Source organism: Dermacentor albipictus, chromosome 1, assembly GCF_038994185.2.
Source record: "Dermacentor albipictus isolate Rhodes 1998 colony chromosome 1, USDA_Dalb.pri_finalv2, whole genome shotgun sequence".
Classification (NCBI taxonomy): domain Eukaryota; kingdom Metazoa; phylum Arthropoda; class Arachnida; order Ixodida; family Ixodidae; genus Dermacentor; species Dermacentor albipictus.
In genome coordinates, this window is record NC_091821.1 from 215,480,975 (window position 1) to 215,505,893 (window position 24,919).

Genomic DNA, 24,919 nt, shown 5'->3' on the forward strand with positions numbered 1-24,919 from the left:
AGATATTGTGTTTGAAAAACCATAGGTTGTGATAAGAGATTGAAAATCCTTTTGTAGCGGGGAAGACATAAGCATATTTATATTGACATCACCGCCTAAGATTAGATTGATCTTCTTTTCTAATGTATAACTGAAAAGTTTTTTTCAAGAAACACAAGAAATCGGGTTGCGGTTATATACATATATATAACATGAAGAAAAGTAAGAAAATTACTGCAGACCACGCTGCAACTGTCTAGCTTCATTTTCTGACAGCTGCACGGCACACAGCAGTAGAGGTGAAGCTGAGGGAGGGAAAGACAGAGAGAGAAGAAAGAGTAGAAGGAAGGAAACTAAAAAAAAATAATTAAATTATGAGATTTTACGTGACAAAACCACGATCTGATTATGATGCACGCCATAGTGGGGGCTCTGCAAATTTGGACCACCTGGGGTTCAATAACAGAAAGAAACTACATACTCTACAATTAGGTAATAAATAACTAATTAACTCACTAAACAAACAAATAAACAAATAAACAAACAAACAAACAAACAGCAATGTCTATGCGAACAAGAAAAGCCATAGTTCACTTGTGTTTTCACTTAGGTAAACTGTCAATTTGGCCTTGTGCACCGGCACTGTTTGGTACCCAGAAAGCAATGCACTCTAAAATAATTAGGCAAAATAAGTTCTTGCAAGAATTTTTTCAAACGTGGATAAAAAAACATGCACTGGAAAAGCAACAGAATTAATTTATACAAGTTCCATTGAAATGAACAGTTCCGAAAAGAGCAAAATAACACCCTACAATTATGCCAGGTACCAAGCTTCAATAAAAGAAAAGGGGGGTTGGGGGTGGTTAACTGTGCCTCCTTAATACAAGTGAGCTAAGCAGAATCAACATCATGAGTGACCAAATGCCTCCTTACCTCCCATTCAGCAACATGTTTTGTGGTAGTCATGATGGTGGGGCATTTCCTATCTGTCTCAAGTGGCCCTTCTTGAACAGCTGACACACAGTGAGTCTCCTTGTGATGGCCCCCACTGCTCCACTGCTCTGTCTGCTTTCTCACAACTTCAGAGCTAGTGTCAGAAGCTTCATTTTGTATTATGTCCTTGTACTCTGCTGGACGATGATACAGCCTATTACGACTGGCTGTGGTGGCCACAGTGGCGACATTGTGACCAAAGTGCGAGTTGTGCACAGGTGCTGACAGTCTCTGTTTTGACGTGCTTAGAGTGAGGCGCTTTCGCGTATTCCTGGTACTTTTTTTCCGTGAAGAAAACAAGAGGCTTTTGAAGGACCTGCTTCTCTTCTGGATAAGAAGCTTACGGTGCAATCTTGAGCTGCCACAGTCATTCATGTTGTCTTGCATTGTCACGCACAGTACGGGAAGGCTCTTGCTTAGGCTTACCTGCTATTGAATGAAAGTAAAGATATAAAAATAAGGTGATAAACATAACAAACAGAAGCAGCTGTTAAAACATGCTGCACTGTAACATAAGTAGAATGTCAAGGACCCAGAAAACATGTTTTTGCATAACAGTACACCAGTGCACGACTCACTGCAACAGCAGCTAATAAGCAAATCACCAGACAACAACCAGGGGAGGTATTTGTTAGAGTCCACGTGGTCCATTTTCCTATTCGGCCACCTCTGAATAGCTGGAGCTGTACGAGCAAAGAGGAGACAGGCACCCCAAGCCAGTCTCCCCTTCGGTTGTACAGTCGACCAAAAAAGTTTACGGACCACGGGATCTCAGAAAATTCAACATATACCAGTAGCCTTTAATAGCAGCCACTAACATTGTGCATCACAATGTTGTTCGCATATGCCGCAAAATGCTGGAAATGGGAATACCAGGCTGCGTCTTGAGACTGAGGAGATATTCACCTTCTTGTGAGATCTCTTGGTCCGTAAACTTTTTTGGTTGACTGTACAGCTCCAGCCAAACAGCAATGGACAAAATGGACAGTCCACTAGGTGGATCCTTACAGAATACCCGAAAAAACAATTTCGTTCTCTGGAAAGAAGGAGGGGCTACACATGAAAAGCGCAACGAATTATGTGCAGTTTTTCTGGCCTCTGTAGTTAAGTGCTGCTGGCTATTACTAAAACTGATATGCTATTAACTACAGGGTTACAGTACTTTAGTACTGAAAAGAAGTCTTTAAGTGCAGTGCAACCATTCTTTTAAGTGCTTCAGTACGATACTTGGCTTTTAGAGGACATGGCAACCAAATGAATTTTCTGCTGTTGCTATTACATTTACATTTTTATTACAATTGTCTTCTCACAAGAGAAGACAAATAAAGCATCCACTATTGCAGCTAGATACATCGACAGAAGCTCAATTGAAGCCACAAGCAAACTAGTGTGTTTTACCCTAGCCAATGCAATGGTGAACGAATTCCAGAGATGGAGAAAAAAAGCCAATCTATAAAGCACTAAAAGAAAGAATGTGATGTGGACACCTACAGCAACTGGCAAGGGTATTCCATTTATAAGGCTTAAATAAATTATTGAAGTATAATTTCGGTAGTCAAATAAAGCTCAATATGTCATTTTAGTCAGGTCTAACTTCATTTTATTAACAAATTTGCCTCTATTAGATAACCTTGCAGGAATAACTTTGAAAAGGCAACAAAGGTTTTGGCAACAGACAATGGGCTTACTTTCTAGTGAAAAACTCAAAAAATAGGTAGAGCAGAAGGGAATTAAATTTTAACACCGTGCTACCCAGAAGTAGTAGTAGTAAATAGTTATTTATTTTTACATAACACAAAAAAAGTAAGAAAATTACTGCTGACCACACTGCAACTGTCTAGCTTCATTTGCTGACAGCTGCACGGCACACAGCAATAGAAGTGAAGCTGAGGGAGGGAAAAACAGGGAGAGAAGAGAGAAGAAGGAAGGAAACTAAATAAATAAATAAATTATGAGATTTTACGTGCCAAAACCACGATCTGATTATGATACAAGCCATAGTGGGGGCTCTGGAAATTTGGACCACCCGGGGTTCTTTAACAGAAAGAAACTACATACCCCACAATTAGGTAATAAATAACTAATTAACTCACTAAAACAAACAGAAATGTCTATGCAAACAAGAAAAGCCACAGTTTGCTTGCGTTTTCACTTCAGTAAACTGTTTGTCAACCTGGCCCTGTGCACCGGCACTGTTTGGTACCCACAAAGCAATGCATTCACAAAAAAGTGTGATACATGATCTCAAGAATGCTTTACTTCCCTAGCGGATGAAAATGTAACCTCTGGTGGGCCACCACAACACATACACAGAGGACTTGGGCTGCAGTCCATACAGCTCTGCACATGTAACAAGCAAATCAATAATCTTTAGGCATTAATCTTTAGGAAACCTCAATATTCAAAATTGAGAGGAACTTCAATAACAGGCAAAAGTAAGTTGCATGCATATGAACTTTGAAGCTTAACGCTCATCTAGAAAGGACGCTGCAGCTCTGAGTGACAGTATAATGGTCCACACACAGTCACAAAAACTAAGAACCAGCAAGGAATTCTCAAGTCAGTTTACTGTGAGGCTTCAGGTAAGATAACTAAGCTACCTCTGTTGGGACAGTCATCTTGCACCACCCCTAAGGGACAGTAGTCAGAGGTCCCATAGAATTTGGAGTATGACAAGGACAATGACAGAGAGTATACCTGAAGCAAACGGTGAAACAAAAAACTGAAGAACATGAACATTACTATTTGATGGAACAGTGCTATATGAGACAAGGGCAAAAAAAGGTACACACATGAGCGCTTACTCAACTGCAAGTTTATTAATAAAAAAAAGCTAATTATTAAAAGCTAACATGGTCCAAGTATTTGAAAATGAATGAATCATTTTATGCAAACAAAACCAAGTCTGTATTGTCACAGTTCAGTTTAGAAGCCACCAGGAATTTTGCTGTTGATGGCATTCAATGAGCTATTTTCCTAATTGACAATACATAAATTAAGAAGTTGTAGACAGTTAAAACAAGCGCTGAAGTGGTTTTGGCAAGGTTCAATAGTGTGCTTAAGTTTTAGATCTGGAAATAAAAGCCTACAAAAAATTAAAAATAACTGATTATTCACCCACCCACACATCTCACACCAGAAAGCAGTGCCCTCTAGCACGTTCATTTGACGCCTTATATATATATATATATATATAAACTGAGAGTGCTAGAGGTTGTGTTGCAGCTTAGGCAAGCTTATGTTGCCACACCTACATATTCGGCCAGGGTCAGCAGTTTCTTCAGGCGGGGAATTTTGTACCCACTCGGCGGGAATTATTGCAGAATGACACGTTGGCATGTCTCGAGCTGGCAGGGCCCAAGCAACCAGAGACGCAAGTTGTCATTTTCCTATTGCACAGTGTTTTAAGACAGCAATGAGAAAACGAAACAAAATCGAGCTGGTAGGCTGTGGCAGTAGAGGATGCCACCAGGGTGAAACATGACAGCCGCTTCACCGCCTGCAGCTAGGAACGGTGGTGCGTTTGGGTTATCACCTATTAAAAGCATGCAGCATGCTTCCAATGGCACTACACCACACATGCTCTGAATGATCTAGCTCAAGGACTAGAACTATAATATCTGCAACAGATTATTTTTTTTTTAATTTGGTAGAACTTAAAAATTATCACACTATATAATAGGCTGGAGAGTTGTTGATTTTTTTTCACCCCTCCCAAGACTGTATCGCCTTAGTGTTGGTAAGGAATAAGCAATAATAGCTCTTGGAAAGATTGTTGTGGAACGAGTGTGTGCAGTTATCTTTCGTGTTGCGATGGATTTCGCAATACCTTTCATATCCAAGCAGCCTGCTTGAGGACACTTTTGGAGAAGAAAAATCTTGGTTTGAGAGCAGTATATTTTGAATTTTGAATTTTATATTTTGAAAAAAAAAAATAAGACCATTTTTACAGCCACATATTTCAAATTTTGAGCAGTTTATTTGCTGCAGAACACTCAAAATCTTGAGCACATTTGTCATAAATCTGACATCAGAGGGTGCAAAAAGCTGCTGTGTTTTGCTTTCTAGTTTTCATCACACAGAATGAAGTCCCGATAATTCCAACTCTCCATAATTCTAACTAAAGGATAACTTGAACTGCATTTTCAGTGCCATTGTGCCCAAGGAGGTTAAAGTAAAAACTGCTAGAGTGGAAGTCACCTATACCGGCCTATGGGCTTGGGTGAAGGTAGCGGCAGCCATTTCGTGGGATGCAAGATTTGGCCTCACAAAAGCTTCGCAGTGTTGTTCGCCAACTTTTGCAGCGGTTTTTAATTTAATGATTTTAATTTAACGGATTTTCAAGTTCTAATGAAACACTGTAGGCTATGAGGCGAGCCATATTGGAGGTCTCTGGATCGCGGATATCCAAGTACTGGAGCATTTTTTCTATTTTATCGGCGTGAATGTGCAGCTGCCGCCAAGTAGAAAAAAGAAACCCACAATAATTAGCGTTTATTCACCTTCTTTAATGCAGTGTAGAAATTGGCCAATCATGAAAGCTGTCAGAAAAGCAATTAAAAACTGTAAATGTAGCATAAGAAATAGCAGTACATGCAACAAACATAACTATTTCTTATTATCTTCATGACCATTAGGTGTTGCCTGTGCTTCAGCATCCTCATTGCATGGAGGGTCTCAGAACTTTGGTGGTGGCCGTTTCCTTTAGCCTAAAATATAAAATTTTCCTTTATTCTAGTACAAGGCAATGCTAATCTGCAACCTTATTTAAATGAAAAGAATAACACTAACATGTCAACTCCGTGTACATTAACCTTCCAAAAGCACCTGAGTGCGCCAGCACAATTTGGGATCCGCACAGCCCCGCGCACGGCAAGATATGATGACCCAAAACACATAAGCTGTGGCAATTGGTGTGCTTTTGCCTCCCTCCCCCCTGCAAGATGGTGACGCGGCAGCTTCACTTGACCGGCGCTCCCTCAACTCCAGCAGTTTTTCTTTAACCTCCTTGGGTGCAACGGCACATGTTTGAATGACATAAATAGTGAATTCGTATAAGGGGACATCGCACTAGTGCGTAAAAAAGGACACGGACAGGAACATGAAAAAAGACACATGGAACACTAGTTGCACAATAGTGAAATTGCCGACAAAAAAGGATACGTGAATGCTTTCGTTACTGCATTATAGAAATTGATAAATTTGGTCGAAAGTTTCTCTACACGCTGTTAAACATTTCCGTTAGAATCCTACAAGCAAACATCATGCACCACAAAAAATGATGACTGAACTTCAACTAGTTATCAGTTTGATTATTTGTGGCAGATTGGGGAGTCTCGAAAAATAAAACTTTGACTGGAGGTATCGTTGATATTAACTTTGAGTGCTCCTAGCACTTCCTAAATAAAACGACACTAAAGTGGTGCCTTACTCGACTCGACAACATAATTTTTAAATGACATGCAGCAGCAGTTCTTTCAGGTAGTCTAATTTCCAATCCAATGTCTAGGCTGTTTTGACTAAGTCTCAAGCAACGGTACATGCTCATGAGTGCGTGTTACTTTAATAATTGTGTTCAACTAATGTCAAGTGCAACTTTATTTTTCCCACTGGAGTTGCTTTCTCACATCAGCATTTCGACAGCTTATGTAAAAGTTATGATAAGCAATCCTTCCCGTCACGTGGGGTTTTCACTTGCACAAGAGCATGCAGTCGATTTCAGACTGACCTTTGACCGAAGCTTACCTACCAGCTTAATCTCTTACATTTTGAACACCACCTGTGCAGTGCACTTATTCATTACTACACAATATTGTGCAACACTTCGAATTACTGTACAGCACTGTACAGGAACTGAACGAAGCATGCGGAGGCTCCAGCAGCAGTCGAACGTGAACTAGACTTGCTTGCTTGCACAGAAAAGCTAATTGAATGTAATATATTCCAGGGTGTCTACCAAGTTGACATTTCCAAATTCCCCGAGTGCTTTTGCAATATTCCCTGAGTGAAACAGAACTTTGTTTTATGTCGAGACAGGCTCACACCATGTTGCCCAATGCTATCACTCTGTAGCAAGCGTGTTAAAAAATAAAAATGACTTAATCCAGTTTGAGTAGTAAGGAGTAGCGCTTATTCAAAAAAGAAAACAGAAGGAATATGGGGTTAGTAGACTGCACAGTGAATAAAATACCTTCGGAAAGAATGGAAAAACCCACTGCAAATCGAGTTGAACATTCTCAAGTACAAATAAGAAGGATATGCATACCGAATGAAATATTTTCGAATATGAACTATTATATCCACCGATAGCAAGCTCATTGGTATGAGGCCCAAACGTTGTCACAAATGAGATTCTCTCTCAACAGCTGGTAATTAAGTCAACCTCAACTGTCCTGACATACTCTCAGCCCTGCACAATGCCTCAGTGTTGCACTTCCCTGATTTAAAAATTTTATTTTGGTTTGGATGAGGGAAACCTGTATCTCAGCATCAGCCAACACTTTTTTTTTTTCTGAGATCAAGCTCATTCTTCAATGTGTGGGTCCTTTCTGTTCTCGTTGTCCTTCCACCGCGCGTTTTCCCCACGGACCACTTGAAGCATCCTCTTGGTTAGTTGTACAGTCAACGTCCAATTTTTCGCACTCCCTAGGGCCCGCGAAAACGACCGAAAAACCGGGCATTTCGAAAAAGGTAGGATGACAAAAAATTGAATGCATGCCTTTTACTGATCTTGAGGGCTCAAAATTGCCACAGACACACCAGAAAAAGCTCTGGAGGACTGCCAGTACACTTATTAGGCATATCGGTGCTCGTACTGTGACAGATGGCGGCTGCACGCGTGTATAATTAAGGAATATGTACTGTGTACCGTGATAATTGCCCCTTCCCACGCTTGTTTTGCTTCACCGCGTAACATTTCTGTAATGAGGCAAAGCTGACTTTCGGGACCCGGCATTATGCAACGCGCACGTGCTTTCTGAGCTCCGAGGCCAATCGCCAGTAGCAGAAAGGCGGAGTCGGTGCCATTGCTGACAGCAGCGAATCCTTTTGGTAAAAGCACGGCACCAAACGGCAAGAAACTTAATAGCGAACGTCGAAGCTGCTACGATTGGCGTTTCTGCGGCTATGGCTACGGCTACCAACGGATCTGCGTGAGAGCGCCGGTTCGAGGCGGCGAGATACTTAAAATCGAAGCTGGTGGCTTTGACTAATGCCGTTTCGGACTTGCGGTCACGGCAAAAAAGTACGGACAATCGGAGAGCGAAAGGTTCTTGCGCCCGAACTTTCAGACGTTCTTATACATTGACCGTATACGTGGTGGTACCGCTAAGCCGTCGGGCGTCTGGAAGTCGGTCGTTGACTACATACAATGGCAACTCCTCCAGCCGTCGACGACGATTCGTTACGATTCCTCTGTGTTTTACTCGAGCCAGCTAGCGTTACCGCGACCTTCGGTCCCTTTCGATAAAATTACAGCAAATTTTCTCGGATCGAAGCGAAAATTCCCTGAGTGTTCCTCGAGTATTTCCAGACTATTCGAAATCCCTGAGAATTCCCGGTTTTCCCGGTTGGTAGACACCCTGTATTCAAGTATGAGGAGGCTTCTGCATGCTCCCTGACTTGACAACCATTGCTTCGCGAGCCTGAAGAGTGCAGTAAAAAACGAACCATGTGTCTGCTGTAATGAGCAAAAACAGATGCTCCCTGTAAAATGGGAACTTATCTGTTTCCACATTTGCGAAACTACGGATTTCTCGCATAGCATGGCCATCATGGCTAGTATTGACGCCAACGAATTTTCATAATAATCTTTTTGCATGATCTGTCTTACAAACATTGTGAACTAGGAGCCAGGTGCATATTTTGTATATTTCAGGTATTTATTACTCTCAGTATTTATACTAAAAATAGGAAATTATTACTTCTATTCATGTTCCTGGGGGCGTTTCTCTGAAGTTTTGCATGACAGTTCTCGAAAACTGTCTGATTAATTATGGCTGCTTTACATTCACTCAAAACACCAGTGATCAGGCTAGAATTTTACGCACTACTGCGTCATGCAATAAAACGTTAAAAGTATGAAAGCACTGAAAATGAGCACATTTTTAACAGTAACGAGATAGTTAAGAAAAAGAAAACAAAAAAACTTCGACACTGCGGCGCTAGTTTTCTTTTTTTTTTTTTTCATGTCATGCTTAGGGCATTCCGACGGAGCTCCAGTTTATGCTAGGGGAATTTCATGCCGCGCATCGATGGGGACCACGTGACACTGGCGATGTAGGAAAGCATACCTGCAGCTCCGTTTGTATTTGCCTAGATGGCTGCTTTGTACGTTGCGAACATTCTTCCGATAATTCAAACCATTTGTCTAAAATACTTTGTAAATGAACATGTTTTCGACTGTTAGTACATGATAATTTTGTGAAAATTTACAAACATGCTACTGGCCCGTGAATGTGGCTGATGTGAAGCGCTTCAGCTTTCATGCTGTGAATGACTGGGCATGCTTACTGCTGTACAATGAATTCCCTTATCGGCATTGCCGTTGCATGCGTTATTGTTCATGGTACGTTATCAACCTATACATTTCCAGTGATATCCTTTCACACATTATCAGTCTTGATCAGCACAAACATGTTCATGCACTTCGCTCTTTCATTTGTGTTTCCACATTAAATGAGACAGACACCGTGGCCACCATATGGCCAAAAAATTTGTGGAGAGGCCTCTAGTGGTGTGCTTTAAACACGTTTAATGCCATTGTGATGCAGTAACTCACGGATTGCAGTGCACATTTGCATTGAAGAAATTCCCGTTAGAAAAAAATTACCGACGATTACGTTACTTCCTAATGCGAAATTTGAGCGCAGCAAATAAGCTGTTTCACCTTTTTGATAGATTGAGGCAAAGAAATCGAGCAACACATGTATGCGCTATCACAGAATTTTTTTTCTATTTTTCACACGTATTCCTTTAACAAAGACTCCACTAACAGTTCTTGACAGTCATGAAGGAAGCTTTGTGGTCGGAGAAATAGACTGATATATGTTCGACTTGGTACACCAATGCTTGATTCTCAAAGACGAGATCTATACAAGTGCCTCGCGAGGTTGTCACAGCCGTGGGACGCGTTACGAGCGAGAGGAACGGGATGTTCTCCCGCATAAGTGTTAGGAAATTGCTGTTTGTCTTTATGTCAACATTAAAGTCCCCCACTACTAACATCGGTGTGGATCGATGGACGGTTAATGCGAGTTGCAGGAAGTGCACGACGTCTTTCGTGAGTGCGGTAGCGGACTCACGAAAGCGGTATCAGTCGGTCGCTGCTAGCGCTGGGGGGATGAAAGGGGGGCGGAGCTGGTTACGAGGCCGACGATAACGCCGACGACGACGCGAAACCCAGGAACGGACGCCAAAGAGCCATTTGTGTAGCCAGCCCTCCTCCACAATCTCTCCTCCTCCCTTCCATCATCCTCCCTCGCCCGGAGAGCCGACAGCGCGCATGCGCGGCGGCGGAGCAGATTCGTCGGCGAGCTGGTTACGAGGCAGACGACGACGTGAAACCCAGGAACGGACGCCAAAGAGCCATTTGTGTAGCCAGCCCTCCTCCACAATCTCTCCTCCTCCCTTCCATCATCCTCCCTCGCCCGGAGAGCCGACAGCGCGCATGCGCGGCGGCGGAGCAGCAGTTTCGTCGGCGAGCTGGTTACGAGGCCGACGCCGACGACGACAACGCCGACGACGACGCGAAACCCAGGAACGGACGCCAAAGAGCTGCGCTCTAAAAAATATGCGCTTTGTTTCAAACACTATGTCCCTTTGATGCTAGTAAGCATTAGGTGAAAAAAAAAAAAAAGATTATTTGGCAGAAGCAGTTAACCCTTTAAATGACTATGAAATGAATGTCCTTAGACTCACATATGCCTTATGTGCTGGTACGCTGTTCCTCCCAAGCAATGCACAGCCAATTTGAAGCTTTTGCGTACATCTTACAACACCTACTCATGCCGCCGTAAGCAAAACAATATGCACAAATAAAATGAATTGAGTGATCTAAATTGTTATTAAAGGGACTGTGAAATAATTTCGATGATTTTGTACAAATGTAGAGAGTCCTTAGAGTAGGTCCTTCTGATCATTAAGTGACAAATTTAAGTGCTCCGCATAAAGTGTGTACTTTATTATAAGGTCTTAAAACATGCTTTGCTAACAATCGCAGTGGTGCCTCTGCTTTAAGTTTTCAGCCGCCCTGTCACAACCTACATAGCAGGTGCATGTGACTTCAATCGAATGAGCTACATGATTGGCTGCCCACTTTGCATCATTGATAATTTTTCCAACTTTATGGTGAACAAACATTGTTTGTAATAGCTGGAATGTTTAATTTGCTTCTATAAAGAAAGTAACACTTGACCTGTGGCATTGTGTCTAGCTATAAAGAAAGTAACAGAAAGAGAATACACAACAACAATTTATCGCTACACTCAAGCATTTCCGGCACACTGCAAGTGTCGTCTGCTTGCGTTACAACGTGCTCCACATTGACATGAGCTGTGCGGTGAGTGTTGGTCTTGAGGTGTTTTTTTCACGAGGACCATGAATCGCGCTTGCTACATTGTGGCTGCAAATCTAGGAAGTGGTGACATGTCAAGCTGCGCCATCGCGTCCAACTGCAAAGCAATAGGTGAGCGAAGTGGCTGCAGTGCATCAGCCTGTCGGTATCCAATCGGTGCCAGGATCTATGCATTTGTGGAGAGTTTTAGAGTGTCCACAATGGAGAGTTTCAGAGTGTCCATTATTCCGGTAAATGCAGACGGACTGGGTGTTTTGCTGGATGTGCTGAGGTGCAAATGTGAGAGGCCTGCAGGGTGCAGCCACCCGGTGGTGCATAGCTCAACCAGACAAACACAGAGCTAATATAGCAGTAACTGAGTGCATTCTACTTTCCTGCCAGTGGAAATTTTTGGCAGCAGCGTAATCATGAATACATTGTCTGTTTAATTGTTTAAAATGTTTTATACTCAGTTACAGCAATATTAGCTCTGTGTTTGGCTGGTTGGGCTCTGCGCCATCAGGTAAGTGGCTGCCCTGTGCAGGCTACTCCCATTTACACCTTCACCTATTCGCCAAAACAGCCAGCTCACGTGCATTTACCAGTATACTGGACACGCTTGATGCTGCGACAGAATTTTCGCAATTCACGCGGCTAGAGGAGAGGTTTGAGAGGCTTCACTGGCTGGCTCCAAGACACCGGAAGTAGATGACATGACATCACATCATCACGCAGAGCCCGTGAAGGTGGAGCTCAGCCCCGTTGGTTCAGCAAATGAGTTGAGAGGAAAAGAACGGCTAGGGAGGAGGGTAACTTGTAGTTGTTCATAGCGCTCTTAATATGAGACACTTCACTTGACTTGTGCCATGAATGTTTTACTGTAGCTGTACAATACACATCTACAAAATTTGTCCAAACCATCTCAGGGACACTTTAACCAAGCAAGGAGAGCTCATTTAGTCTACCAGCAAGAATATTCGCTTGACTCCTGTCATACACGTGTTCGCATCTCAAGGCATAAGCATGAAGGTATGGAGATCATAGGCCCTCAACAAAACACAAACACAATTTCACGGGTGCGCTAATGTGACTGTGCAAGAGTGCATCGGAATGTAGACTAGAATGACATGATACTCAACGTATGACTGCTGCAATTCCCAATATCCTGAGAATGAAGTTGACAAAACCCAGGCCATTTACTTACTGCCACTTCCTCTAAGACTGGCCTGTATGCAAACCATTGGTGATTGGGTGCAATACGAGACATTTTTATGGTTCTGGCGCAGCTTGGTGCAGCCAGTCGCAAATGTAGCATTTTGGCACAATTGGTGCGGCTGTACCATTCCTAGAAGCTGCTTTCTGGTGCAGGTGGGTGCATTATCACGTGCATACTTGCCAAACTTTGGAAATAGTACGGTCCAAGCCCCAAAATACTAAAAATTGCTTTGGTACTTAAGATGTGGATTGTTTAAAATAGTTTGCAGCTTTCATTCTGTAGGAAAGCTGTAAACAGGCACACTATATTTGCAGCTAGATGATCTGTGTCACAGATAGAAATATTCATGAGGTTTATTCTTGAAACATTCATGCAACAGCACCTGAAAATGTGGTTGCCGTTATAAAAGGGTTCAGTAGAGTGGGTGGCGCTGCTGTGGGTATGTGTCTAAATAATTGAGTGAGTCCGTGAAGTCTGACCTTTAAAAATTGGTCGATTACAGTATATGAATTTTTAAAGTTAGATACTGCCCTAAGCTGCACGCAAATAAAGAAATTGTAAAATCACTAGTGTCTATATGAAAATCATAAACAGGCTACAAATTTCAGGCATTTTACAATAAAGTTGTCAAAGTTGGCAGCTATGTGCATAGTATTTTTCATATCTCGTGGGCTTTGTTTTTCAGCTGGAAAAATTAGGCACACTACTTGTATTTTGCTGCAACCATACTAACTCAATGTTTCTTATAATTGCCTACAACTTAATTGATGTAAATTAGGGTAGTAATTAATGAGATATGTCAATTATCTAATTTATAGTTATAAAAAATTACTGGTGGCTTCTAAACTCAGCTGTGAAGAATAGCTATTCAGTTTCATTCTCACATTTTTTTTAAAGCTCCATCCATTTAGCTAGGACACTGTATATTTCGATATTGAAAAAAAAAAATTTTTTTTTGTTGGAGATAAGAAGTGAACATGTGCAACACAGAGCCTTTTAGGTAGACCAAAAAGAATAAGAAAACAAAACCTTGTAACTTAAGAAAAATAAATAAATCTGTACCAGGCATTTAAGTATCTTGGCTGCAATAACAAAGACAACGAAGACACAGTGGGCATGCCCGGTGTGCACCATTTGCTCGATTTCCATGTTTTGCAGTGACAGTCTACCAGTGGCGGCTCACTTGAGTTTTCTGAATAGATAATTTACCTATGAATGGTGACTGAGTGCATTTCTCCCTTCTCAGCAGATCTACATGAAGAGGAATACAGGCTAAAGAAAAAATATACAGACGTGAAGCTATAATTCTTTCCCACAAAGCGAAACTGATTACTTGCTAATCATCATCATCATCACCATCACCACCACCACCCTGTTTCGTGTCCACTGCAGGATGAAGGCCCCTCCCTGCGATCTCCAATTACCCCTGTCCTGTGCCAACCGATTGGAACTAGCGCCTGCAAATTGATTGCGTTTTCCTTCTCTTGGTACCCATTCTGTAACCCTAATGGTCCAACGGTTATCTAACTGGCGCATTACATGACCTGCCCAGCTCCATCTTTTCCCCTTGATGTCAATTAGAATATCGTCTATACCCATTTGCTCTCTGATCCAAACCGCTCTCTTTCTGTCTCTAAACGCTTTGCCTAGCAATCTTCATTCCATCGCTCTTTGCATGGTCCTTAACTTGCTCTCAAGCTTCTTTGTCAGTCTCCAAGTTTCTGCCCCATATGTCATCATCATCATCATCATCAGCAGCAGCAGCAGCAGCAGCAGCAGCAGCAGCAGCAGCAGCAGCAGCAGCAGCAGCAGCAGCAGCAGCAGCAGCAGCAGCAGCAGCCTGGTTACGCCCACTGCAGGGCAAAGGCCTCTCCCATACTTCTCCAACTGCCCCGGTCATGTACTAATTGTGGCCATGTTGTCCCTGCAAGCTTCTTAATCTCATCCACCCACCTAGCTTTCTGCCGCCCTCTGCTACGCTTCCCTTCCCTTGGAATCCAGTCCGTAACCCTTAATGACCATCGGTTATCTTCCCTCCTCATTACATGTCCTGCCCATGCCCATTTCTTTTTCTTGATTTCAACTAAGATGTCATTAACTCGCGTTTGTTCCCTCACCCAATCTGCTCTTTTCTTATCCCTTAACGTTACACCTATCATTCTTCTTTCCATAGCTTGTTGCGTCGTTCTCAATTTCAGTAGAACCCTTTTCGTAAGCCTCTAGGTTTCTGACCCGTACGTGAGTACTGATAAGACACAGCTGTTATATACTTTTCTCTTGAGGGATAATGGCAACCTGCTGTTCATGATCTGAGAATGCCTGCCAAATGCGCCCCAGCCCATTCTTATTCTTCTGATTATTTCAGTCTCATGATCCGGGTCTGCAGTCACTACCTGTCCTAAGTAGATGTATTCCCTTACCACTTCCAGTGCCTCGCTATCTATCGTAAACTGCTGTTCTCTTCCGAGACTGTAAAACATTACTTTAGTTTTCTGCAGATTAATTTTTAGACCCACCCTTCAGCTTTGCCTCTCCAGGTCAGTGAGCATGCATTGCAGTTGGTCCCCTGAGTTACTAAGCAAGGCAATATCATCAGCGAATTGCAAGTTACTAAGGTATTCTCCATTAACTCTTATCCCCAATTCTTCCCAATCTAGGTCTCTGAATACCTCCTGTAAGCACGCTGTGAATAGCATTGGAGAGATTGTATCTCCCTGCCTGACGCCTTTCTTTATTGGGATTTTGTTGCTTTCTTTATGGAGGACTACGGTGGCTGTGGAGCCACTATAGATGTCTTTCAGTATTTTTACATACAGCTCGTCTACACCCTGATTCCGCAATGCCTCCATGACTGCTGAGGTTTCGACTGAATCAAACGCTTTCTCGCAATCAATGAAAGCTATATATAAGCGTAGGTTATATTCCGCACATTTCTCTGTCACCTGATTGATAGTGTGAATATGGTCTATTGTTGAGTAGCCTTTACAGAATCCTGCCTGGTCCTTTGGTTGACGGAAGTCTAGGGTGTTCCTGATTCTATTTGCAATTACCTTAGTAAATACTTTGTAGGCAACGGACTGTAAGCTGATCGGTCTATAATTTTTCAAGTCTTTGGCGTTTCCTTTCTTCTGGATTAGGATTATGTTAGCGTTCTTCCAAGATTCTGGTATGCTCAAAGTCATGAGGCATTGCGTATACAGGGTGGCCAGTTTTTCTAGAACAATGTGTCCACCATCCTTCTACAAATTTGCTGTTACCCGATCCTCCCCAGCTGCCTTCGCCCTTTGCATAGCTCTCAAGGCTTTCTTTACTTCTTCCAGCGTTACTTGTGGGATTTCAAATTCCTCTAGATAATTCTCTCTTCCATTATCGTCGTGGGTGCCACTGGTACTGTATAAATCTCTATACAACTCCTCAGCCACTTGAACGATCTCATCCATATTAGTAATGATATTGCCGGCTTTGTCTCTTAACGCACACGTCTGATTCTTGCCTATTCCTAGTTTCTTTTTCACTGCTTTTAGGCTACCTCCGTTCCTGAGAGTATGTTCAATTCTATCCATATTATACTTCCTTATGTCAGCTGTCTTATGCTTGTTGATTAACTTCAAAAGTTCTGCCAGTTCAATTCTAGCTGTAGGATTAGAGGCTTTCATACATTGGCATTTCTTGATCAGATCTTTCGTCTCCTGTGATCGCTTACTGTCAGCACTGGTAAAAGGCACTGATTGTACACCTTGCTTTTCAATGATAATGGTAAGCTTCCAGTCAGGAGCTGGCAATGTCTGCCGTATGCGATCCAACCCATTTTGATTCTTCTGTGAATTTCCTTCTCATGATCAGGGTTTCCAGTGATTAATTGACCTAGGTAAACGTACTCCTTCACAGACTCTAGAGGCCGACTGGCGATCCTGAACTCTTGTTCCTTTGCCCGGCTATTTATCATTATCTTTGTCTTCTGCGTATTAATCTTCAACCATGCTCTTATACTCTCTCTGTTAAGATCCTCAATCATTAGTTATTACTCGTCTGCAGTATTGCTGAATAGAACAATGTCATCGGCAAACCAAAGGTTGCTGAAATATTTGCCGTTGATCCGTACTCCTAAGCCTTCCCAGTTTATTAGCTTGAATACTTCTTCCAAGCATGCAGTGAATAGCATTGGAGAGATTGTGTCTCCCTGTCTGACCCCTTTCTTTATAGGTATCTTCCTGCTTTTCTTGTGTAGAATTAAGATAGGTGTAGAGCCTCTGTAGATATTTTGCAAGGTATTTGCGTAAGCGTTCTCTACTCCTTGATTACGTAATGCCTCTATGACTGCTGGTATCTCTACTGAATCAAATGCCTTTTCGTATTCTATGAAAACCATATAGAGAGGCTTATATTACTCTGCGGATTTCTCGATAACCTGATTGATGACATGGATGTGATCCATTGCAGAGTATCCCTTCCTCAAGCCAGCCTGTTCCCTTGGTTAACTCAAGTCAATTGAGTGTTGCCCTTATTCTAGTGGAGATTATTTTGGTAAATACTTTATATAATATTGGGAGTAAGCTAATGGGCTTATAATTTTTCAATTCTTTAACGTCTCCCTTTTTGTGGATTAGTATGATGTTTGCATTCTTAGTTTTCTGGGACCCTTGCAGTCGATACACACTTTGTATAGAGAGCGGCCAGTTTTCCAAGCATTATGTCTCCTCCGCCTTTGATGAAATCAACTGTTATTCCATCTTCTCCTACCACTCTTCCCCATTTCATGTCTTGCAAGGCCCTCCTCACCTTATCGCTAGTTGTAGGAGGAGTTTCTGTGTCCTGTTCATTACTGCTTCGAATGGAGGTATCCTGACTCCTCTGGGTACTGTACAGGTCAGTATAGAATTCTTCCAGTGCTTTTACTATATTTTCGAGGTTGCTGATATTACCCTGCTTATCTTTCAGTGCATACATCTTGATTAGTCCTATGCCAAGTTTGTTTCTCACCGATTTCAGGCTGCGTCCATTTTTTACGGCTTCTTCAGTCTTTTTCACGTTATAGTTTTGAATATCCCTTATTTTCACCTTGTTGATCAGTTTTGACAGTTCCGCAAATTCTATCTTATCTCTTAAGTTGGACACTTTCATTCTTTGTCGTTTCTTTATTAGGTCCTTTGTTACTTGGGAGAACTTGCCTACTGGTTGCCTTGGTGCCGTGCCTCCCACTTCAATTGCTGCCTCTGAAGCCAACCTAGTTGCGGTTTCATTCATTAGCTCTATGTCATCATCATCTCTCTGTTCTAAAGCAGCATATTTGTTTGCAAGTACCAGTCTGAATTTGTCAGCTTTTACCCTTACTGCCTCTAGGTTGACCTGTTTCTTCTTGACCAATTTAGCTCTTTCTCTTTTCAAATTTTCTTCAATACATTGGTCCAGTTCCTTTTCAATATAGGTATGAGGCCTCCATTATATACGCTAGAACAAAATAAAAAAAAGAAAGGTATGATCAATCTCTGTTAGTTTGCCACAGATGATAATCATGAGGTGTCAGGAATGTCTTTATTCAGGCAGTATTTGCATGTTTGAGTACAACTAGATGGTGAGAAAAGCAAAAAACAATGCTTTTTTGTAAGATGGACTTGCAGACATATGTGAAACCCCATTGACGTATGTGGAGCCCCTTCTCCTTTAAAAAAAGCTGCTGTTATAAAGCCAAAACAAAATCAACAACAGCAAAACACAATAGCTAATTTTAAAAAAGACCAGCAATCCTGTAAAGAAATAGCAATGACTGTACCCAATTCTAACCCATCCCCTCATGAAAGACCAAAACTTGATTTCAGGATAAAGACCAAAGATACGTCAGCTTGTAAGGGAAAACTAAATAAAGAAGAGCATTGAGCCCTGTTTTAATACCTTAAGCAACTGCAAAACCAATCGCCAGGCAGAAAAAGTTTAGGCCTGTGTGCCAAATTCAACACACCTAAAGTGTTCCCCTGTCTCCTGTTTTATTGTGTTCATTTTGTTTCCTTCACTCTTTCTGAGTTGCGCTAATTCATGTAAATGTTAAAGCTCACCTGTTTTAATGTTTCAGTTTGCTGTAGACCTATCTTACATGTTTAATACTGCTGCTTTTGCAAATTACTTTAGACTAATGCCAGCCTCACTGTTCTTTATACCATGGGTTTAATGTCACAGGTGTTAGAAGTGCTTTGAAGATGAGAGGTGAGGGAAGGCTCGTATGGCAATTGCTCATTGCTGAAGCAATCAGCTGCCTTGCCCCACTCAATTTCCAAAGCCATCACTGACTGGACATTGCGGCCGAATCTTCAAATTTCCAGTAGCCAAAGTATGAAGTCTATATATCTTTAGCAATTGCTGTCAGTTTCACGGAATTTTATCATCTAAACCTTCATATTAATAGCTACTATTGAGAACATGTGGCATTGTGTGCCTTGTGTACCATAACAGAAAAATCATCTTACCTCAGCTTCCCTGCACACTTCAGGCATGCTAAGAAAGAAAAAAGTACAAGCAAACAGATGAAGAACAGTGCCTCAAAAGACAACAGCTGCATTAATGTGCATTTTATGCCCACTTACAGTATAAAGACTGCTCCACTGCATATCACGAGAAGCCAACAAACAAAGACACCAAGGAAAACATAGGGGAAATTACTTTTATTTACTAATTCAATTGAAGAAATGATAAATTAATGGCAATGAAAGCGGATTAAAAAGCAACTTGCCGCAGGTGGAGAACGATCCCACGTCTTCGCATTACGCATGCGATGCGACCTGCAGTAAGTTGTTTTTTCATCATTCGCATCGCACGCGTAATGCGAAGACGTGGGATCGTTCTCCACCTGCGGCAAGTTGCTTTTTAATCCACTTTCATTGCCATTAATTTATCATTTTTTCAATTGAATTAGTAAATACAAGTAATTTCCCCTATGTTTTCCTTGGTGTCTTTGTTTGTTGGCTTCTCATGATATGATTAATGAAAATTGGGCCTCTCGGTTAACCCTCTTTCTTCTCATTGCTCCCCTGCATGTGTGAGGTGCTGACTATACAAGCTTGTTACTGCATGCATGAAAAGAGTAGCCACGTTTTGAAATTACCCATGTGTGTGAGCTTAGATAACTGGCACAAACTGTTTACCTGCCACGATGTACCTTCACATGTTGCATAACACTTTAAACGGTTTGCTCATTAGCCAGCAAGTAAGCTTGCTTTATGTTATACACCAGCAGTAGAACGAGGTCTTTGGCCATCTGCGTTCTTCGATAACAAGCTGTGGTTCCAGAAAGCAATGATAAAGATGATCTTAAGAAAAGCTTCATTTTACAGAGGCAATGCACAGCATCAAATAGCAAAATGTACAGCACTACAGAGCATCAAGTGCTCATGTGAAATTCATGTAAAAAGTTAGTCACATTAGTGGTGCATTCACTCAAGTTTACATATAATTACTGGATATTAGAGAACCACTAAAAATTATTGTTTAGGAAATGCAGCAAGCAACAGATCCATCATATTTGTTTAATAAGATTATGTACGTATTAAAAACTCTGAATGAAGCACGCACATTCTGTGCAAGAATTTTATCTTAGATGTGGACTCGAAAGCACCGTGGCTGTGTCGTAACACTGAATATAGCTGCTCCTACTGTATGCCGAGTGAAAACACTGATAATCTTACTTTGTGGATAACTTGGTTCGACAGCTTGTACTTTTTCCACCAACCTTGCTCGGAGCACTATTGGCTGCTCCAGTTGCCTGCACGATATAAAGGAAGGAAGGAGAAAACAGTAATGAGACTACAGTAGTCTCTTGTAGGGCCATCAAAACAGGTGAACCAGATACAGCAAATTTCACATCAGTGAAATATTCACTGCGAGGAAGCTTTTTTGAGTCCTACAGTATTGCATAATGCTTCACATTACAATTCCAGATAAAATGACCATAGGTATGAAAGACATTTTTAAATAAACTTTTAACATGCATAATTGTAAACAACCTTTAGTGGCAATACAGCCCAAAGCTACAGAACTGAAAGAGAATGTGCAAGAGTTCTACTGAATATGGTCCCAAATTTGATTCTGCATTTAAAGGGGCCCTGAAACACTTTTTAGTGAAGTCGAGAAATGCATTTGAATTGAAAATAGACTACTTCAGAAATACTTTGCAGCAAAAAGTACTTCAATGTGTTCAGCAAAAGCAGAGTTATTGGCAATCAGAGAATGCCTTTGATCCCTTACGCAGTGCTCCTGCTCCTTCTCCAATGCCTTGGACTGCAAAGGCTACGGCAGAGCAGGGCGTACCAACAACGCTCCGCCTACTGAACGTATGTGGTGTGCGGTTTAAATTTGATTTTGGATGTTCACATAGACACCACTACTTCCGATTTTGGCGCCTATGATGCACTAAACTCGGAGGCTATCCCTCAACTTACAATTGAGTTCACATTGTCTCCACAATGTATCATCCCTTAGCTGTGCTACAGTGTACTAGATAGCTACGCATGGCTGTGTTTTCGCACTCCGAGTTGCATGAGCAACACATTTTCTTTTGTGCTTATCTCTAAGGCGACAACACAATTTTAGAGCGTGTAGCAAAATGCCTTTATAATCGCTCAAGCAAGTACATTGGCAGCATGCACATCAGCTAAAGGCGTGGATATACTCTGGCATGACGCGGATGTGTGCCACGTGTGGCGCAGTTACACACCGGCAAAAATTTGATGCTATAGAGTTTTGCGGGTCTAGCATGCAGTGCATTCAGCATGAACAGTGGTGCTCGGCATGCTTCAGCACTTTAGGCATGGTTGGCGTGGGAATAGAACATGTCATATCGCATGCTGAAGCCACAAGAGCAGAGTGCAACGTGTGCCAACTTCGCTGGCCAGCAGCATGCTGGCTTACAGTTCAAGTGCACTGCAGTGAGCATGCCGAGTTTGCGCCTTCACCAAATACAAAAGTGCGCTCTCGCCGTGCACATGTGTGCATGCGCTGCGGCAATAGCTGATCAGCGCGCTGCTACAGGCCACATTTAACGCACCAAACTATAGAGAAGACAAATTGATGATGGCATGATGGCGATACATCTCGAAGGTGTGCAACTTGGAAAGTAGACAACCTGTTCATCAGATATTGGCGATCGAGCCAGCTCGCCATGCGCCTGGAAACACGTCACACACAGAGACCAATCAGAGCATGCAATTGTCCTCAGCAAGCCACGGCGAGCCCAACAAGTGGGCTCGTCCTGGCATGCTGCGGCGGCCGCGGTATCTACGCTATGGAGCAGCGACAGCTACATTAGCTACATGCAACTGTAGTGGCCAACTGTGGCGCGTATGACAGGGCTGAAGTGCATGGTCTCACTCATGATCTCCAGCCTGGCCATGCTATGTGGTACGGAGTTCTTTTGTCCTGTACCAGCTTGACCGACAGAAAGTAGCCACATCCAAATTGTGCATCTTGAAATGCTGTCAATAGCTCACTATGAAGCGATGCTTTCCAAGGCAGTCAGGAGCGGCCAGGAGTGAGCATGCGCTGGCAAGCATACGTACGGTCTCACCTTAAGTTTCCCATGGTTAGAAGCTAGTTGAGTGTTCAAAACTAATAGAAATGAGCTACTACACAAGAGTTCAAGAGCTACTACACCGATAAGCATTGTGGGCAAATTTTAATTCCTACATGGGTGGGCATGGCCAAGTGTGAGCAGATGACGGTCAGCTTCTTCCAAAAGTACATAATTCTTATTGAAATTTGAAATGCAAATTTTCACTTACATTAGCCTGTTTAGTAACCTATTCACAGCAGCGTATGCTATCAGCAGAATGTTTTTTTCACCAAGCCCAAGTTGCGGTTCAGGGCCCTTTTAAAGGGCCCCTCACCATGCCACATGGCAAGTTTTGGTTATACGTTGGAAGTTGTTACATGCACTCTAGAGAGTGTTCTGCCACAAGATTTTTTCAAATTGGTTCATTAATAGCCGAGATACATATACTTCAGCAACGCGAACCCATGATTTTAGGAGGCGAGGGCCACTGCCAAGAGAGACACTCTCTCCACTTGCCTCGTCTAGCTTTCGCAAGCAAAATTCCTTCCCTGCATTCTCCCATACTGGAGCTCGAGGATCACGTGATGCATATGTCATGGGCCCCACCTTCACTTTTTTTTTCCCCCTCACTTTATTGCTACGTGGTGCACTTCCGCTGACGGCGTCACACTTGAGCTGTTGTGTTTGTCTCGTTTCACGCAGCACATAATTTTGCGCGTTGAACACCTGACTAGCAGTATAAGTCAGTGCTACATGAATACTGAGGCAGACACAAGCAGTAGATAGAGCATGATTGCGCACTGGAAGACAGCAGAAAATCACATTAATTCATTCATTCGTTTATTTCACATACTGCCAATCCTATACAGGATCATTGCAGGAGGGGCATGTGCAAGAAGAGTGTGCAAGAATAGTACACAAGAATAGGTATAAAATATTGCCGCGACGCCATCAGCGCCCGACCACGTTGACGAAAAAGACGACGACCTCATCTGTGCAAGCGAGGCGCTAGAGAAGAAGAAGCCTGGCCTGAGCGCCTGCCCTAACTCTCTCGAATAAATACCGCTCTCCTTTCTTGTCTCCAGTGAGCCGTGACACTGGTGGACGTGCTGGGTATCGCATCATCACCTAATGATAGGGACGACTCCTGCGAGTAGCCCTGCATCCAGCCCTTCAAGACATCATCCACGCGTCGAGACACCTGTGCACCGCGCAAGCCGCCGCCTGCAAGGTCTGTGCCCGGAATTCGGCCTCTTCCAAGGCACGTTGTCAGCGACCTCACCGACTCAGGAAATGGCGCTTGGAAGTCCAACACAGGTGACTGTTCAAAACAATCTAGTCCCCACTAGCTTCCACGGTGACACGTATGAAGACGCCGAAGACTGGCTGGACCAGTACGAACGCGTAGCTAAGGTCAATCAGTGGCGTCCGGACCAGAAGCTTTCCAATGTGTACTTCGCTCTTGAAGGTAGCGCAAGGACGTGGTTCCAAAACCGCGAGGCACATTTGACAACGTGGGACGAATTTTGCCGTCGGCTACTTGACACCTTCGGAAGCACTGATCGCCGAGATAATGCACAACGCCTTCTCGAGTTGCGCATTCAGAAGCCAAACGAAAGTGTTTCGATGTTTGCCGAGGACATGTCTCGTTTGTTTCGCCGCGCGGATCCCAACATGCCTGATTCCAAGAAGCTGAGCCATCTCATGCGCGGCGTCAAAGAACAGCTATTCGCTGGTCTCGTGCGTAACCCGCCTACAACTGTAGACGAGTTCATTAAGGAAGCCACAGCAATCGAGCGGGCGCTGCAGCAGCGTTGCCGGCAATATGAACGCCTGACTAACGATGCGCCTGCAGGAGCCGCAGTATTGACAGCGACAGACGAGACCTCGCTACGTGAACTAATAAGAGACATTGTGCGCGAGGAGATTGCGAAGCAAACCGCGACACCGAAGGAGTTCACTGTTGCTTCGGTCGCTGAAGTTGTCCGCCAAGAAATCCGGCAAGCATTTGCGTCACCTGAGCCACTCCCTCAACCGTGTCCCGAGCCACGCTTAGAGCCGCGCGCATACAGCTACGCGGACGCTGTTCGACGCCCTCTTTCTACCGGGCCAGTACAGCAGTACCACCAGCGGCCACCTATTGCTGCCTGGATACAGAGGGAGCATTTCAGGCGACCCCAGCTTCGCAGGACCGACGTATGGCGCACTGCTGATCGCCGACCATTGTGTTTTCAATGTGGCGAACCAGGGCACATTTATCGTTTTTGCCCTCATCGCCAAGGTGGCATCCAGGAAATGCCACCTGCCACCCCACGACAGTTTCCTGAGAGACATCGACGCTTCGACGACAGTGCCACTCGGGAACAAGGCAGCTCAGCTAATCTCCGGTCGCGCTCGCCGTCTCCGTTGCGTTATTCTTCGCCGAACTGTCGCAGTTTCGCCGACGTGGTAAGAGGCCGCTCTCCAAGCCCACGGCGGGGAAACTGAAATCGGCGACCTCCGGGGGGAAGGTTGCAAGTCGTCGAACCGCCGAAAGTCCCCCAACATTACAGAGAAACGAGCAGAGCAGCCCGGAGAATCGGAACGCCGACGAATTTGTGAGTTCCGACCTACTTTTAACGATTGATGGGCACGACGTGACAGC

The 24,919-nt window shown here is 43.3% G+C and overlaps 1 protein-coding gene across 1 annotated transcript in view; it reads right to left on the minus strand.

Annotated features, from left to right (window-relative positions):
• The window catches only part of LOC139054195 (uncharacterized), a 140,836-nt gene that overhangs the window by 69,683 nt on the left and 46,234 nt on the right, over nucleotides 1-24,919 (minus strand). Inside the window, exons 9-11 of the mRNA XM_070530873.1 lie at nucleotides 20,414-20,490; nucleotides 19,199-19,226; nucleotides 913-1,401 (exon numbers count right to left, since the gene is read on the minus strand). Coding sequence (XP_070386974.1) covers nucleotides 913-1,401; nucleotides 19,199-19,226; nucleotides 20,414-20,490 — 594 coding nt within the window. The remainder of the gene's footprint in view (nucleotides 1-912; nucleotides 1,402-19,198; nucleotides 19,227-20,413; nucleotides 20,491-24,919) is intronic.